The 19,389-nt window shown below is 39.1% G+C and overlaps 1 protein-coding gene across 1 annotated transcript in view; it reads right to left on the bottom strand.

Annotated features, from left to right (window-relative positions):
* Window positions 1–505: 505 nt before the first annotated feature.
* Window positions 506–19,389, bottom strand: part of LOC127529016 (adenylate cyclase type 2) — a 58,282-nt gene continuing 39,398 nt past the window's right edge. Inside the window, exons 5-9 of the mRNA XM_051931256.1 lie at window positions 19,105–19,279; window positions 17,224–17,322; window positions 14,501–14,592; window positions 7,800–7,940; window positions 506–3,804 (exon numbers count right to left, since the gene is read on the bottom strand). Of these exons, the coding sequence (XP_051787216.1) occupies window positions 3,502–3,804; window positions 7,800–7,940; window positions 14,501–14,592; window positions 17,224–17,322; window positions 19,105–19,279 (810 nt within the window). The 3' untranslated portion in view covers window positions 506–3,501. The remainder of the gene's footprint in view (window positions 3,805–7,799; window positions 7,941–14,500; window positions 14,593–17,223; window positions 17,323–19,104; window positions 19,280–19,389) is intronic.

The following is a 19,389-nucleotide window of genomic DNA, read 5'->3' as shown; positions in this document are numbered from 1 at the left end:
TAAGATGGTGGCCTTTCTGTTCTTTTCAATAAAGGTTTAATTTAAAAAAAAAAAAAGAATAACCCTTCAGTCTCAAATTTGTGTCACAATTTGTAAGGCCTTCATTTTTTAAAATCGCCCAAGAAAACTTGAAAACAAAATGTACATTTTTTGTGAGATTTGGTTTATCTGATAGCAAAGAGGTTGTATTATTTTTACTTAATGATCTTTTAAGTTCAGTGGCACACTTATGACTAAGCTGAATACATTACACATCTGATTGAGAAAAATAGTAAAATAAAGCTAAAAGCAAACACATTTAGCCTACAGATTAGTGCTAAATGAAGTAACAAGAAGGCATTCTTACTTGTAAGAAGATACAGTTTATTACAGATGTGTAATGATCATGCTCTGTGCAGTTTATTAAGAAAAAAGAAATCCAGGAGTGGAAGTCACAAAGTTAAATGAGTGCCTGGACAGGAGAAGAATAAATTTGTCAGACTGGGATTGCAGAAGGGATTTATTATGAAATGTGTGGTAGTATTCCCTGAAAACTTAGCATATCATTTTGTGATTCTATCCACTGCGAAAATAACAACTAGTTGATTATGTGGCAGAGGAGTAGCTCTCAAATGTCATCGGTTCAAATAAGATAAGGAAAACTTCAAGGTGTTATATGCGTGTTTATCACATGAGTTCATGTTTATCAAGCAGATTAGTGAATTAATGGTAGGTGATTTTTAAAGAAAAGATCCAGCAGCACATGCCAGAAGCAGGAGTATTAGTAAATAGACAACATGAGTTCAGGTGGAGAAGGTTGTGTTTCACTAATGTACTGGAACTGTATAAGGAAACAACAAAAGCATACAATAAGAAAGGTGTACATGATATTTATTTTGATTTTCAGAAGGCTTTTTACATGAGAGGTTAGTGATTAAACTAAAAGAAGTGAGAATTCAAGGCATGTTAAACTCTACTCAGTTTTGCAGTTGGGTACAAAATTGGCTTAAAAACATGAAGCAAATGGTTATGTTGAGGGGAACTTTTTCAGAAAAGAAAAAAAATGTTAAATTTGAATGCACAATGCATCCTTGAAAGTCAACCTTATGAGAAGAGTCTAAGAGTCATAGTGAGCTCATCAGTTTCTACATCAAAACAGTATACAGATAAGATCAAAAGGCTGATAGGACATTAGGTTATACATCATAATATGCAGTGCAGAAGTGAAAGGGAGGGTATGCTTAAGTTATATATAACACACTAGTGGTCTCCATGTTACAATAAAAGTATAACAGGGCTAGAGAAACTCCAGAGAAGAGAGGGTGATTCCAGGAGTAAAAAGCATGATTTGTTAGAAGACATTGAAGGAGATGAACCTTTTAAGTTTAAGCAAACAGAGATTAAGAGTTGACATGACTGAACAGTGGATGCCAGCTGTTACTTTCAAATAGATTATTCAACAAGAACACAGTGACTTGGTTAAACCCTATTAAGTGCGTAATTTGCACAAATGTTTTAAAGTTTTTCTTCATGCAAAGAACCACAGACACATGGAATAAGTTACCAAGTAATGTGGTGAAGAGTAAGAATTTAGTGACTTTCAGATCTTGACTTGATGTTGCTTTGGACACTCTAGGTCAGGGGTGTCCAACTCCAGTCCTAATGGGCCGCAGTGGCTGTAGGTTTTCATTCTAATCCTTTTCCTAATCAGCGAGCAGTTTTCACTGCTAATTAACTCCTTTTGCCTTCATTTTAATAGCCCTGTTTTTAAGGAGTCAGTCCTCTGAATTGATTTGTTTCTTCATTAAATGGCAACCAAACAGAAATAAGATGTGAAACGAGTCAACAGATGACCAGCGAAATTGGAATGTCAAACTCCAGCCACTTTCACTCCAACCAGTTTCTTAATGAGAAACCAATTCTTGCTGTTAATTAAAGCCGTTATTGAATATCACGACTTGCTGCTGATCTCATTCTGCTACAGCAGATTGTTGATTTTCTGTTATTTTAAGACTACCGTCAAGGTGTTTTGGTGACCCGAGCAGACCAACATTAACAAGACCTTCACCTTTCTTTATTTTCAGGTTAGCTGGTCATGTGGCGGCTTGTTTTGTGTCTCATTATTGTTTGGCTGCTCATTAAGGAAAAAGAAACAACTAAGGCAGTGTTTCCCAAACTCGGACCTGGGGAACCCCTGTGGCTGCTGGTTTTTGTTCCAACCAGCTTCTGGTTTTAATTGAACTCCTGGGCTAATTAAGTGAATTGATATTTCACAAGTTCTGCATTTAGGGAACAATATAGAAATTAGAAAACTAAGTTTGCTAAAAAAAAAAAAAATTAAAATGTACAAAGAAGTTATATAGGAAAAATGTATTTTTTTTCTTTGTAACAGTATTTTCATCTTCATTCTAATTGTTTAATTAATCCATTATTTACTAATTAGAGGGTCTGACTCTAAAGTAGTTGCAACCTTTGATTATTCAGTGTTGTTTGCCTGGGTATCTGATCTGCTCATTTTAAATTGTCATTATTAAGATACAATGAAGGGGGAAAAACTGCACAGAGAAAGGGCAAAGCATAATGAAATCAGCAACAAAAGAGAGTTAAGCATTTAAATCTATAGCAAAGGCAGAAATATTTCTAAATGTCTTATAAATGTAAAAATCATGCTGCTATGCTTTTCTGAATGTCAAATAAAAGAAAAAAAAAACAGCTAATTAAATGAGCTCAGTGCTATCAGGTGTTGTCACTGATTAGGAATCCAGTTGGAACAAAAACCTGCAGCCACAGGGGGTCCCCAGGACCGAGTCTGGGAAACACTGAACTAAGGGGTCTGAGTCACGTCAATTAAAATTAAGGCAAAACAAGTTTATCACCAGCAAAAACAGTTATATAATTAAGAAGATGGTTGGAATGAAAACCTGCAGCCACTGTGACCCACAAGGACCGGAGTTGGATACTCCTGACTAGGTGACTATAATGTATGAGCTTGCTGGGCTGAATGGCCTGTTTTCCTTACAATTGTTCTAATTTTCAAATGTTCTAATATTGTAGAATTGAGTCACATTATTAAACATATTACTAAATAAAGGCAGGTATATTAATATTTCATCATGATACAAGAATTGTGATAATATTGCATCGAGGAGCCCCTGAAATTTGTGTCCCTTGTAATGTATAGTATGTCACAAGTGAAAAGGCAGATAAACAGGTGGTAGTATTGTTTTAGAAAAGGGTACACCCCCAGATCCTCTTTTACTATATATAAATAACAATTATTAACAATTTATTCTTGCCTGTTTTGGGGAATCTGTGCTCAATGCAAAGCTTCAACAGCTCTTTTTAGAATTGACTCAGGAAATGGCTAACACTGCCATAGGAGAGGAGAAAGATTATAATAAGGTTTTATTTGGAAAATTTTCTTCACAGCTCCCAATGACAAAAAAAAAGCTCTGCAACAAGCCATTTACTTCACTGTGTGTTGTCATTATTAAGACTGGAAAAATTCCTTGTTGTGTTGGCTTAGTTAGTCTCCAGCGAACCAGGCAAGAGGCTTTCTTTACAGGCAGCTTGATTCTCAAATTTGTTTGGATAGTCCCCATTTCCTGTCAACATATTCTGACAGGTATCCTCCCTAGAACACCCACACTCATCAATGACCATATAGGTGGTCACTGAGGCACTGTTAGTCTGCTGGTGGGTCAATGGTGTAACTGGTATGCCAGTTGTCCTCAAGATTTCATGTTCCGATTGGGCTCCGCTCAGCTGTAGGGATGCTGGTGTGGTTCTCTCACTGGAACTCTGCAGGTTCACACTGGTATTAGACTGAAAAAAATCATATAAGAGATCATGGGTAACCACAAAATATGAGTGGCACCAAAGTATAACTGCAGTGACTCACCTGTTCTTGGCCTTCAGAAATCCTCTGTCACTTTCTGTAATTATTATTTTTCTTTTATAGATACATTGAACTTGAGTGCTGCAAGGCTTTATAGTCAGGCTGTTTGAAATGATCACTTACTGATTACTCGACAATAAATTTCAAAACATGGTAGTAAGGATCTCTCTTAAGTATGACATATAACTCCTGTTCCTAAATCATCTCACTGGCTTTGAATTAAGTGTACAGCCAATTTTATACTCCTAGTTATCACATACAAATCCTTAAATGGTTAAACATGTCCCCCCACCTTACAAAAGTATCAGTGCATATACTCCAGATCATATATTACAATCTTAAGATGTAAGCCTCCCTAAAATTCTGAGCATGAATAAAGCTAGTGTAGGAGACTCACGTTTTAGCTACAGGATATCCAAACTCCAGAGTGAGCTACCTACCAATGTCAGTGAACCCTCGACAGCTGCTGCATTTACGTGAAATCTGAAGACTATGTTTTAGCATAGCATAGTCTTGTTAGATATTTAATCAAATAACCATTGTCACACATGTATGCTTGGGAGACAAATTAAAAGCTTATCTGTTGGTAATTCAACCCCAATTTGAAGGTTGGTGCTGTTGCCTAATGCTGCTCCTCCTTTCACTCATACAGATCAGACAAATGGCTGTCCCAGTGATGTCTCTTCTGGGTGATGGTTTCCTGACCTTACCTTTTCTGGTCTGGCTTCTTCTTAAGGGGCACCACAGCCATTTTTGTCTCAATTTTGACTCCAGTCTGAAAAGGTCTATATAATTTGACAACTTTGTGTTGGTTTTTACCATCAATTATACAGCGGTTGACTTCACGGAGCCTCAACTCTTTATTTTGTCTTGTTTCCTGTTTTACACCATAAATGCCCAGAGGAATAACAACACTGTGATAAACTAAGGATACCAGCATTGGAGTGGAGTAAAATAAAAACAAGGCCATTTCTTAGGGATATTTCCGCTTTCTCTGTGACACTTGCAATGCGTTGTGTGTACTGTATATGATAATACACTATGCACATGATGGTCAGCTTAAAAGAATGCCATAGTTTAAACTAAATCATCATATTATGTAAAATTTAATAATTTGGTCCCAGCACCATGTTAAGGTCTGTGTATCAGTTATACCCGGGCCAATGAGCAGCTGCCACAATTATGTAATTTTGGCCAAGCATATTCGCATGGCATCGAAAAGTCAAAACAGATCTGTAGTTTAACTTATTCATTTTTGTTTATAAAAAAAGACTATTGCATCTCTGTAGTATAGTCAGGAAAGAGACAGAGAGAGAAAAATATACTAGAACTAGATACATATGTGGATTCCCAAATTTTGAGGTGAAGAGGAAGGGCTAGAGACTGATAGGGAAGGCTATGCTGCTCTACTGGGAAAGTCTAAGAACAGATCAACTTTGCAGTACAGCATTTTAAATGACAGAAAAGCAAATAGTAAAAGAGAAGCCAAAAATATAATAGAAGTTGGCATGCTATATTACCATTCCTCAAGCAATTTTATTTCTTATTTCCATTATCTGGTGGCACAGTATTCTGAATTTGAATACTGTACTTGATTGTTGTCTATGTGGAGTTAACTTATTCTATATGAGGTTTCTTAGAGGTGCTGTGGTTTTTCTAACACATTCCCAAAGGTTTTTTTTCCATTATGCTAACTTGTAATTCTAATGTACATCAAGAAGGTACTGTAGGTATACATCTTCTTCATCATTATCATCATTTCCCACTTCTATGTGGGGTCAATGTGCTTGATCAACCTTCTCCAAACAACTCGGTCCTGCACCTCCTCACCAGTCAAGCCCTCTTCCTTCAAATCTTCTTTTACTTTATCCGTCCTCCTCCTCTTTGGGCTCCCTCACTTTCTCTTCCACTTTACTTAGATTCCCATCATTATTTTGCCCACATATTCATTGTCTCTCCTCATCACATGTTAATATCACTTTAACCTACTTTCCTGTACTTTCTTAGATATCTCACCCGCTTTTGTTGTAGCTCTGATTATCTCATTTCTTATGCTATGCATTTTTTGTAATTCCACACATCCATTTCAACATTCTCATTTCTGACATATCTAACTTCTTCTCCTGTGCTCCCTTTACTGTCTTAGCTCCATACTTCATTGTTGGTCATACCACTATCTTAAAACCTTACCTTTAACCTTTGCCTCAATTCCTCAATCACACAATACTCCTGATACCTTCTTTCAACTGTTCCATCCACACTGCACTCTGTTGGTTACCTCTGCATCTAATTTTCAATCTTGGGCTACCACTTCTTCTTCTTCTTCTTTCAGCTGCTCCCATTAGGGGTTGCCACAGTGGATCATCTTTTTCCATATCTTCCTGTCTTCTGCATCTTGCTCTGTTACACCCATCACCTGCATGTCCTCTTTCACCACATCCATAAACCACTTAGGCCTTCCTCTTTTCCTCTTGCCTGGCAGCTCTATCTTTAACATCCTTCTCCCAATATATTCAGCATCTCTCCTCTGCACATGTCCAAACCAACACAATCTCGCCTCTCTGACTTTGTCTCCCAACCGTCCAACATGAGCTGACACTCTAATGTACTCATTTCTAATCCTGTCCATCCTCGTCACACCCATTGCAAATCTTAGCATCTTTAACTCTGCCACCTCCAGCTCTGTCCCCTGCTTTCTGGTCAGTGCCACCATCTCCAGCCCATATAATATAACTGGTCTCACTACCGTCCTGTAGACCTTCCCTTTCACTCATGCTGATACCCATCTGTCACAAATCACTCCTGACACTCTTCTCCACCCATTCCACCCTGCCTGCACTCTCCTTTTCACCTCTTTTCCACAATCCCCATTTCTCTGTACTGTTGATCCCAAGTATTTAAACTCATCCACCTTTGCCTTTGCCAACTCTACTTCCTGCATCCTCACCATTCCACTAACCTCCCTCTGATTTACACACATGTATTCTGTCTTGTTCCTACTGACGTTCATATTCTCTCCTCTCTAGAGGATATCTCCACCTCTCCAGGGTCTCCTCAACCTGTTCCCTACTCTTGCTACAGGTCACAATGTCATCAGCAGACATCATAGTTAACGTGGACTCCTGTCTAATCTCGTCTGTGAACCTGTTCATCAACATTGCAAATAAAAAAAGGCTCAGAGCCGATCCCTGATGTAATCCCACCTCTACATTGAATGCATTTGTCACTACTACTGCAGTCCTCACCACTGTCACACTTCCCTCATACAAATCCTGTACAACTCTTGCATACTTATCTGCCACTCCCGACTTCCTCATAGAATACCACAACTCCACTCGAGGCACCCTGTCATATGCTTTCTCAAGGTCCACAAAGAGACAGTGCAACTCCTTCTGGCCTTCTCTATACTTCTCCATCAACACCCTCAGAACAAACACTACATCTGTGGTGCTCTTTCTTAACATGAAACCATACTGCTGCTCACTAATAATCACCTCCCTTCTTAAACAAGCTTTCACTACTCTTTCCCATAACTTCATGCTGTGGCTCATCAATTTTATCCCCCTTTACCAACTCTTTTCAATACCTCTCTTTGCAGTCTAACTTCTGAATCCTTATCATCATTAAACCTTATATTTTCTGTCTTCTTCCTATTTATTTTCAATCATCTATTTTCCAAAGCCCTTCTGCATTCTTCCTCTCCACTTCCTCTTTTCTGGTGCTACAAAACACAATATCATCACATCTAAAAAAAAAAAAAACTTTATGAAATGGTAAGTTACAGTATATTAAAACACTATCAGCCAGTATCAGAACAATTCTAATATGCCCAACAACAGTGCTAAGTCATAACAATGAAAACGTGGCTGCGGTGATGCTGCAAACAAAATTGTTTTTAATACCTGACCTTATAATTTTTTACCTGTTCAAATGATGTCAAGCTGCTATTTTCGAGTTTCTTCTTTCGTGATTTGCTAGGGTTCCAGTGGCAAACCAGACTGTCATTTTGAACACTGTAATCCTTATGCCCTATTAGCCAGTATGTCTTCATTTTGCCTTTTCCCTAAAAATCACAGTGAAATGATACCAGTGATGATTGCTGCACTCTTTAGAATCTCTTTCATTATGTACATACTTTTACATTGTAAGTAAAAAGTGTTAAAACAGTTCAATGTATATGTAGTGAGCTAGTAACAAGAACACAACTAGAATAGTAATATTAAACTGAGATCCTAATGAAACTGCTAAGGTGAACCTGTACCCACTTTTTTAGAATTAGCAGCTGTTCAGATTTTTTTAGATGGCCAGCCTTTCTTAAGCAAGTCAGACACAGAATCATTTTCTACACACTACAATTCTCAGTGATTTTAAAAGTGTAATACAACAATGATTATAATGACTATAATGACTCCACATTATGGGCTAGGTCTCTTCTTTCTGTACTAAGAAGATGAAGATTTGATGCATCATGTCTTTCTCCTCTCCTAATCTGTTGATCACTCTTATGGTGTGCTCACAGGTTGATCAGCTCAATAGCACCAGTTCTTCCAGTTTTCATATTTATAGCACTTGCTTGATACTTTTTTGTGACTCAGACTTGTTGCTTTCTTTTTCGGCCACTGTCCTTTCCATTGTTAGTAGTGTGGGTGAGTGACTGAAGTCTCAGGATACTGGCTCCAGTGCAATTAAAATATGTCTCCTGTAACCTTAACAGATTTAGAAAGGATGTACAGCATAATTCTGTGTCTAATTTTGTTATAGATAAGTCACCTATTTAATGGTATCTACACTATGGCCATTCTGTAGATGTCTATATATTTTTCTCAGCATTTTACCCTTTGTCTTAAATACACATGTATCAAATTTCACAAAACATTTTAAGTAAATTGACACAAAACAATATAGCCAGGATGCTGAACTAGAATTGAGAAAGTGGGTTGCCAACCTTCAGCACAAGAAAGTAGGGTAAAGAGTAAGAAGCTGGCTTAGCAATAATAAATCATAAGTTGTCCTTAAAAGTGCAGATTTTGCACATGAAACCCCAATATTGTCTTACATTCATTACCATTTGAGAGAAATATAGATGGCAGTAGTTAATGCAAGAATTCTGCATTCTGGAAGGGATACTGAAATAAATGCTCTGTGGACAGAGGAATAAAATTTCGAGAACACAGCTGGCAAAATATTATGGTAATAGTATTTTTCAGTTTTAAGGTTACTGCAGGGTGGCCTCAGTGGTTTTATGAGGTTTTATACAATTCAGTAGTGTCCTGAAGTGGGAATTCCTCAATTTTTGATACTGCAGCTTGATTGCATTACTTTTAATTTTTTTTGCTTAAATGAACCAGGATGAACTGAATTTACAGGACTCTTAAAATCAATTTGATTACAGTGGCAATTCACATTGGAAGTATTTATCTTGGGCGGCACGGTGGGACTGCGGGTAGCGCTGCTGCCTCGCAGTTAGGAGATGCAGGTTTACTTCCCGGGTCGTCCCTGCATGGAGTTTGCATGTTCTCCCCATGTGTGCATGGGTTTCCTCTGGGTACTCCGGTTTCCTCCCACAGTCCAAAGACATGCAGGTTAGGTGTATTGGTGATTCTAAATTGCGTGTGTGCATGGCCTGCGGTGGGCTAGCACCCTGCCCAGGGTTTGTTTCCTGCCTTGCACCCTGTGTTGGCTGGGATTGGATCCAGCAGACCCCCGGGACCCTGTGGTTAGGATATAGAGGGCTGGATAATGGATGGAAGTATTTCTCTTTCATACATTCTTTCTGCCTTGCATCAGTAATTTTTAACCTTAACGCAGCTGTTTCAATTAGTTTATAACCTGGGAAAGGAAAGCAGCACCAGTTTTCTAAAAATATCAAAACTTTGAGCAGAGTCATCCATCATAAGAACAACCAGCCAATCAAATGCGAAGTCACATATTCCGAAGCCCCATATATAAATTTTAACATAAATTGGCTTGTCAGAGGGACCAAGGGGCAATGACAGAAAGCAACAACGACATGACGTCAGAGATCAAGACCCTTGTGACCAATTCATCTGGACATCATAAGACATAACCTATGAATAACATCAATTACTAAATCAAAATGCTGCCCAGGAGAACATCCATTCCTGACCTTGCTAATTTTTCAGTAAGTTTTTCTAAGACTATATACATCCAGACTTTGCTATTTTATCTTTTATTATATTTTTCTTTTTGTTATTATTATTATTACACTTTAATATTTGCTTTTACATTTCAATACTTTGTCTTTATATCTTGAATTATTAGTGTTGGAAGTCTGCTACTTTCTTGCGTGCAGGGTTATCAAGGCTGAGAGGTCGCTCCTTGATATTTAGAACAAGTACAGTAGAAATAAGGGACTGTTGGTTAGGAAGAGGCCCTATAACCAGTGTGATTGAGCTTTTATGTGTTGTGAATACACCCTATATGTTTGTTAGTGTTCATAATAATTAGTCCCTATGTAGAGTACCAAGAGTGAAAGGCATACATATTTATGTGATGGGGGACCTTTGTGAATATTGCAGGGTGATCTGGTAGTTGGCATTACCTGAAGATTTGTCTGGATATGATCTCTATGTTTATGTGTGTATCTGTGTGTGTTAATTGTATTGGGAAAAGACATATCTGGTAACATACTTGGTAAGTTTCACAAATTCTCTAATGATACAGGTAGTGCTTAAGAAACGTTATTTTCATTCCTAAGGTTCTCATGAGTCTGTTTTAAAAGGGACCTCCATGGCCCTTCTGATGTGAGCTTAGGTTTGGAAGGAAGTGAGTTGAAAGTGAAACAAAGGAAGCCAGTAATGGAGAAAAAAGGTTTAAGGTGAGAAGATAGTGAAAACACATGGGAGTAGAGGAAAAAGGACTCCTCAGTTACTGGCCAGTTAGGGCTGCCTTATATGTAGTAAAGTCCAGAAGGTGTAGTTTTATTGTGGTTTGTATTTTCTCCTGAAAATGCCTCCCAGTTTTAGTCCAGTTAGCATGAACTACTTTCATACATTTCCCTTTATAGTGGACTCATTTCTTCCCTTTCAGTCACAACTGCTACAAAAAAATTAACCAACCATGACAGTATCAGTGCTAAAATGACACATTGTAGAATCTCTGCTGGGTGAGAAAAAGAAAATGGATGGATCAGAGTGATGATGAAAAAATAGGACACACAAACTTGAAGGAAAGAACAAGAAATAGAAATGTTTTTGGACACTGGTAATAGTAACATGGCAAAATAAAGGAAAGTTGAAGAAAATGGTCAATCAGAACCAACAGCCAACTATGGTGTAGATTCTTCTTTGTTTGCTTAATTAAAAAATGGCTTGTAAACTGGACTGAGCAAACAGTAGAAAGACACAAGAGATTTTTGGCATTTATTCAAATGATCATGCACTAACCCAGCCACAGGGGATACACAAACCAGTGTGTTTCTTCATGCCGATCCCAAGCCTGGATAAATGGGGAGGGTTACATCAGGAAGGGCATCCAGTGTAAAATTTTGCCAAATCAATATGCGGACAACAATACAAATTTTCATACCGGATTGGTCAAGCCCCGGGTTAACAACAACCGCCACAAGTACTGTTAGCCAACAGGGTGCTGGTGGAAATTAGGCTACTGTTGGCTGAAGAAGAAGAAGGAGAAGAAGAGGGAGGAGACGTGTCCAGAGGCAGGAGGAGAGGAGGAAGGTAAAGAGAGTGGAGCTGAGGGTAGGGACTTTGAATGTTGGCAGTATGACTGGTAAGGGGAGAGAGTTAGCAGATATGATGGAGTGAAGGAAAGTTGATATATTGTGCATGCAAGAGATTAAATGGAAGGGGAGTAAGGCCAGGTGGATCAGAGGTAAATTCAAATTGTTCTATCATGGTGAGGATAGGAGGAGAAATGGAGTTGGGGTTATTCTGAAGGAACAGTATGTCAAGTGTTTTGGAGGTGAAAAGAGTGTCAGACAGAGTAATGATTATGAAGCTGGAAATTGGAGGTGTGATGATGAATATTGTTAGTGCATATGCCCTGCAAGTTGGTTGTGCAATGGATGATAAAGAAGATTTTTGGAGTGAGTTGGATGAAGTGATGAACAATGTACCTAAGGGACAGAAAGTGGTGATTGGAGTGGATTTCAATGGACATGTTGGTGAAGGGAACAGAGGAGACAAGGAGGTGTTGGGTAGGTATGATGTCAAGGAGAGGAATGAAGAAGGTCAGAGGATAGTGGATTTTACCAAAAGGATGGACATGGCTGTGGTGAATATGTATTTTGAGATGAGGGAGGAACATAGGGCTATGTACAAGAGTGGTGGATGATGCACACAGGTAGATTACATCCTATGCAGAAGAGTCAATCTGAGGGAGATTGAAGACTGCAAAGTGATGGCAGGTGAAAGTGTAGTTAAGCAGCATAGGATGGTGGTCTATAGGATGACTTTGGAGATCAAGAAGAGGAAGAGGGTGAGGGCACAGCAAAGGATGAAATTGTGGAAGATGGAAAAGGAAGACTTCAAGGTTGTGTTTAGGGAGAAGGTGAGACAAGCACTGGGTAGTAGTGAAGAATTACCAGACAATTGGGAAACTACAGCAGATGTAGTAAGGGTGACAGCGAGAAGGGTGCTTGGCATGACATCTGGACAGAGGAAGGAGGAAAAGAAAACCTGGTGGTGGAATGGTGAAGTACAGGAAAGTATACAGAGGAAGAGGATGGCAAAGAAGAAGTGGAATAGTCAGAGAGATGCAGAAAGTAGACAAGAGTACAAGGAGATAAGGCGCAAGGTGAAGAGAGAGGTGGCAAAGGCTAAAGAAAATGCGTATGATGAGTTGTATGAGAAGTTGGACACTAAGGAGGGAGAAAAGAACCTGTACCGATTGGCTAGACAGAAGGACCGAGCTGGAAAAGATGTGCAACAGGTTAGGGTAATAAAGGATAAAGATGGAAACGTACTCACAAGCGAGGAGAGTGTGTTGAGCAGATGGAAAGAGTACTTTGAGAGGCTGATGAATGAAGAGAACGAGAGAGAGAAGAGGTTGGATGATTGGAGATAGTGAATCAGGAAGTGCAACAGATTAGCAAGGAGAAAGTAAGAACAGCTATGAAGAGGATGAAGAATGGTCCAGATGACATACCTATGGAAGCATGGAGGTGTTTAGGAGAGATGGCTGTGGAGTTTTTAACCAGATTGTTTAATGGAATCTTGGAAAGTGAGAGAATGCCTGAAGCATGGAGAAGAAGTGTACTGGTGCCAATATTTAAGAATAAGGGGTGTGTGCAGAACTGTAGTAACTACAGGGGGATAAAATTGATGAGCCACAGCATGAAGTTATGGGAAAGAGTAGTGGAAGCTACTCTTAAGAAGGGAGGTGATGATTAGTGAGCAGCAGTATGGCTTTATGCCAAGAAAGAGCACCACAGATGTGATGTTTGCTCTGAGAGTGTCGATGGAGAAGTATAGAGAAAGCCACAAGGAGTTGCATTGTATCTTTGTGGACCTGGAGAAAGCATATGACAGGATGCCTCGAGAGAAGTTGTGGTATTGTATGAGGAAGTCGGAAGTGGCAAAGAAGTATGTCAGAGTTGTACAGGATATTTACGAGGGAAGTGTGACCGTGGTGAGGTCTGCGGTAGGAGTGACGGATGCATTCAAGGTGGTGGTGGAATTACATCAGGGATAGGCTCTGAGCCCTTTCTTATTTGCAATGGTGATGGACAGGTTGACAGACGAGATTAGACAGGAGTCCCCGTGGACTATGATGTCTGCTGATGACATTGTGATCTGTAGCGATAGTAGGGAGCAGATTGAGGAGTGAGATTGAGGTGGAGATATGCTCTAGAGTGGAGAGGAATGAAGGTCAGTAGTAACAAGACAGAATACAGGTGTGTAAATGAGAGGGAGGTCAGTGGAATGGTGAGGATGCAAGGAGTGGAGTTGGCAAAGGTGGATGAGTTTAAATACTTGGGATCAACAGTTCAGAGTAATGGGGATTGTGGAAGAGACGTGAAAAAGAGAGTACAGGCAGGGTGGAATGGGTGGAGAAGAGTGTCAGGAGTGATTTGTGACAGACGGATATCAGCAAGAATGAAAGGGAAGGTCTACAGGACAGTAGTGAGACCAGCTATGTTATATGGGTTGGAGACGGTGGCACTGACCTGAAAGCTGGAGATAGAGCTGGAGGTAGCAGAGTTAAAAATGGTAAGATTTGCACTGGGTGTGACAAGGATGGATAGGACTAGAAATGAGTACATTAGAGGGTCAGCTCAAGTTGGATGGTTGGGAGACAAAGTCAGAGAGGCGAGATTGCATTGGTTTGGACATGTGCAGAGGAGAGATGCTGAGTATATTGGGAGAAGGATGCTAAGGACAGAGCTGCCAGGCAAGAGATAAAGAGGAAGGCCTAAGAGAAGGTTTATGGATGTGGTGAGAGAGGACACGCAGGTGATGGGTGTAACAGAACAATTTTCAGAGGACAGAAAGATATGGAAGAAGATGATCCACTGTGGCGACCCCTAACGGGAGCAGCCAAAAGAATAAAAAGATTCAAATGAACATGCACTCTGTGAGTGAATGGAATTGATCAATGCTATTGAACTTTACTTGTGAATTTAAATTGAAAAGATTCTTATACCTTCACTTCTATTTCCCCTCTCAGCTGTAGTTCATAGGCATCATCTTTTATCAAAGCCACAAAGGTGGCTGAACTCACGTGGACTTTTTGTGCTGCAAAATGTAAAAGGACATGAGTCAGCAGCAGTCTGTGTCACTTTGTGCTCCATTGCTCATCTACTGAAGTGGCTGCAGCTCTTTAATTGAGTAAACCCTTAAGGAGCCCGAAAAATGAACCATAATTCTTTCATATTTTGTAATACATCACTGTAAATTCTACACAATTCAAACAAACATGTAATTAATTACACTTGTAGTAATTATATCAGTGTTGAAGAAATTCTCTTTCAGATTTAGTACTTTGAGAGGGAATAGTTAATGCCTCAGATACATGATTGATGCCAACACCGAACGCTTTAACCTGTTATATTAACAGAACATGATGCAATATATGTCTAATTTGCATATCTGTCATCTCCACTGAATAATTTACTCTGTTCATATTAGAGTATCTGTGGATAATGTGTTAACTTGTGCTCACTCCATTGATTGTCCTACAATAACAAAACTGACACAGCATAGTTACTGTAACAAACCCTTGATCTCAACAAAAAGATTTCATTTTTTATTCAACTAATTGATGACTTTGTGCAAAATACAGAATAAATCTGTGACATAATATAATGTCTCATCTCTTATTTGTACACATTTTCATCTAAAGGAAAAGCATACTGAATTGTATACAATATAATATATCACTATACAGGGAAGATTTCATGAATTTACCTTTTTATTAAAAGCATTATCCTGTTCTGTATCATGAATGAACAAATGATTTAAATTGTTGCTGAATAAGCAATATGTAACACTCTATTCCCACTAGGCATTGATGCATTTGCACATGGTAGAGACCTAGGTGGTGCCTTCTGTGTTAAATCTGCATGATATCCTTGTATTCCACTGGGTTTCCTCCTGGGACTTTGGCTTCCTCGAACTTTCCAAACACAAGATGTTAGCTCTCCTGATAAAACTAATTAAAGAGCTGTAAATAGATGTATGTGTCCCCTTCAGGTTGTGTTCCTTTCTTCTTATATTGGCTTCCAAAGACTCAAAGATAGAAAATCAGGTAGAAGTAGTTGGGGATGGGTTAACAATATGAGAAATATATGTTTTGTAATACAGTGCTACATTCCTCCAAATATAATCAGTATTTTTCTCCAAAAGTTGTTAACTCTTCAGATATGATGTATCTTTGGCTCACAGACTTCTTCCTTATGTTAATTATGTAAATACTTTGTTTAAAATGCTATTTATACCATCGGCTAAGGAGACAGACTTTTTAATGTTGAAGTTCAAATACTGTATCACACTCAAGTCTAATCTGAGTCTGTCCTAACATAATGTTAAACATTGAAACCAACTCATTTGCGGTTCCATTATTAATTTACTGACACTCCAAGTCATTTTCCTAAATTTTACTCCAAATGACCAATGGTCTATCTGAACTTCCAATGGCTTGTGATAAAGTAATATTGATCAACAGTGTGTCTTACACTTGTAAAAACAAAAACATTTAAATAAAATGTCTTCTCATACAAAACTGTTCTGGTGAAAATAATTGCAGTTTGAGATGTAGGATTATTGGAAGGTTACCCTCCATAGCAATATCTATAATTGAAGTTAGTTTGTTCTCTCCATTAAGACGGAACATATTTTGCAAAACTTTCAGACACCGGTTTCCATGGTAATATGGCCAGCTTATGTATCTAGTGCAGTGCCTAGCGCTTAAAAAATCTATATCTTAATATTAGAACATTAGAACAGTTTAGACGAGCACATACCATTCAGCCCAACAAAGCTCAACAGTCCTATCCACTCATTCTTCCAAAATAACATCAAGTAGAGTTTCCAAAGTTTCTAAAATCTGACTGTCTACCATGCTTTTCGATAATTTATTCCATGTGTTTATGGTTGTCTGCATGAAGAAAAACTTACTAATGTTTGTCCAAAAGTTACTTTTAACAAATTTCCAACTGTGTTCCTGCGTTGTTCCTGACCTCATTTTAAAGTAACAGTATTGATCCACTTTACTAATTTCCTTCATAATTCTAAACATTTCTAATCTTCTTTTGCTTAAACTGTAAAGGCTCAGCTCTTTTAATCTTTCATCATACTGTAACTCATCCCATTTAGCCCTGGAATCAGCCTAGTCACTCTTCTCTGGACTTTTTCTAGCTCTGCTATGTTCTTTTTATAGACTGGAGACCAAAGCTGCACACAGTACTCCAGATGAGGCCTCACCAGTGTGTTATAAAGCTTGAGCATAACCTCCTTGGTCTTGTACTCCCCACACATCATGATACATAACCTAACATTCTTTTTGCCTTCTTAAAGGCTTCTGAACACTGTTGGGAAGTTTATAGTTGATCCACTACGACTCCTACTCCTTCTCATTGGGTATATGTTTGATTTTCAGGCCTCCTATTGTGTATTCAAACCTAACATTTTTTATTCCTATGTGTAATACTTTACATTTACTTACATTAAATTTAATTTGCCATAAATCTGCCTGTTGCTGTCCAAGTCCCTCTGTAATGATTCAATAAATTCTAGGTTATCTGCCAAGCTTGATATCATCTGCAGACTTAACAATCTTGTCATTTATATTCCTATAAAAATAAATTTTGTATATTAAAAAATGTATGCAGAGGACTACTTGCTCTTTTTTGGATGCAGTGTACTTACGTAGACTGGTGGATTCCATTCGAGACGCAGTGTTCACTGTGTCCCCAAAAAGACAGTATCGAGGCATTTTGTAACCCACAATGCCTGCCACACAAGGACCTGCAGCAAAGCAAAACATACAACAGGATTAAAATAATTCATAATGCCTTCCTAAAGATGGCAGATGTTTGAATTGGTGCCCAGTGTTTGAATGTCAGCTAAATTCCTTGCTGCAATGCCTTAAATGTGCAGTTTCTTACTCTCCTCATTTTCACAAAGTAATGCACTGAGGACAGTCAAAAAGTTATGTTCTTAGTGCTGATTGGTGACTCAAAATTGTGGAGTAGGTTTAACGGTGTTCTACTTAGGTATGGCTCCTGACTTCTACCCATTGCTGCTTGGCTAGGCTCTCTTGTTCAACATGATGTTTCTAAGAAAATATCCTGGTAAAGTAGAGGGATAAATGATATTTGCTGTAGCCATTTAGGTATATGCATAAAAAAAGGAATGAATCAGTCAAAAAGTTTTTATGGGAAAATTTAAGAAGAGTGTTCAGCAGCCAAAAGGTGGAATGACAAATAAACAAAAATAAAGGTAAAAATAGTATTATTATTGTGTTGGCCATTAGACATAATGTTTTCATCCGAGATGGTGGCACTGTTCTGCCGAGTGTGACATCAGTGCAGATGCCTTCCTTGGGAAATCACTCAAATCAGCAGCTTTTATCTTAAATAAGGAAGACTTGGACTTTTAGCATCTGTTTTATTAGCAATTTACTGCTATTTAATTCATATTTGCTTGTGAAAATTTCACTATTGTGATTATTTTTGTGCTTTTGCAATGTTATTTTTTCCAGCACTGTAGTGTTTACTTTGGGCTCAGTCGAGCAATTTAGCATCAGAAGATGATAGCTTTGAATTAAAAAATGTTATTTTCAAGTCTTGGCTTTATAAAAATATTTAAACTGTGTGGCAATAAGTCATAAAATAGTAGGCCTCAAGCCATTGTGGCAAGCGACTGGGGATGGCACCCAGCTAGGATGCCTGGAAGGACCGGAGGAGGGCTTACGCCTCCTCCAGACCATGAGGGGGCAACCACCTTGGTGGCTTTGGGGACCATGGGAACAGAGCTTAGAAGCTCAATCCTATAGGGGCCCGTGGTCACCGCCAGGGGGCGCCCCGATGCCTGGAGAGCCCTGGTCCTCAGCACTTCCGCCACACCCGGAAGTGCTGGGAGGAAGACGACCAGGGACACCCGGAGTGCTTCTGGGTGCACAGCCGGCACTTCCGCCACACTAGGGAGTGTTGGTAGTCACTCATTGGGAGGCACCTTTAGCACATCCGGGTGGATATAAAAGGGGCCGCCTCCCTCCATTCGATGGCTGGAGTCGGGTGGAAGAGGACGGAGCTCGGAGGAGAGGAGTGGAGGGGACCTGAGAACAGAGAAGAGGCATTGTGAGGCCTGGACTTTGGGGTGATTGGTGTTGTGGCACTGGGTTGTGTGGGTCACTTATTGTGTAAATAAAAGTGTGTTGGGTGATAAAATCATGTCTACCTGTCTGTGTCCGGGCTGTGTTCCACACCATGTAATATTAACCACTTGATGTGCATTTTACAGAATCATTTGATGTGTAAGAGCCTTTTAAACCAAAAGCATACAGACATGACTTGGAATACAAAAGGGACTTGACCCATTTCAGTGGAGTGATTGGACAAAGAGGGTGCCACTAGCCACTCCATATTTTCGTTGAACTGTGCCTCATTATTTATATGGGTAGATACAGCCACAAATGTCACAATAGTGACCACAGATAAACCAACCATATACTAAATTACTTCTTTAAGAATCAACGTGCACAAAAACAGTATATTTAGATCACAGTTAGGTCTCACTTTTACAAACCTGTGTGAATTCCAGCACGCAGTTGCAATCTCTTAGCTGGCATGTGAGGTATTGGCACTTGTCGAACAGCAGCCACCAAGTCTAGCGACATTTTTGCAATCTCATGAGCATGTTTATCTCCATTTCTCTCTGGAAGACCACTAACCACCATATAGGCATCTCCTATGGTCTCTACCTGAAATCAGTGAAAGAGAATACATTGATCCTTAAAAAGTAACAGGTACAGACTGTGTCATGTGTGATATGGGAGGTGCTGTGTCAATGCAGCTCCATTACATTAGTCAG

Source organism: Erpetoichthys calabaricus, chromosome 8 (genome assembly GCF_900747795.2).
Source record: "Erpetoichthys calabaricus chromosome 8, fErpCal1.3, whole genome shotgun sequence".
NCBI lineage: Eukaryota > Metazoa > Chordata > Cladistia > Polypteriformes > Polypteridae > Erpetoichthys > Erpetoichthys calabaricus.
This window is presented reverse-complemented; position numbering and strand designations above follow the sequence as displayed.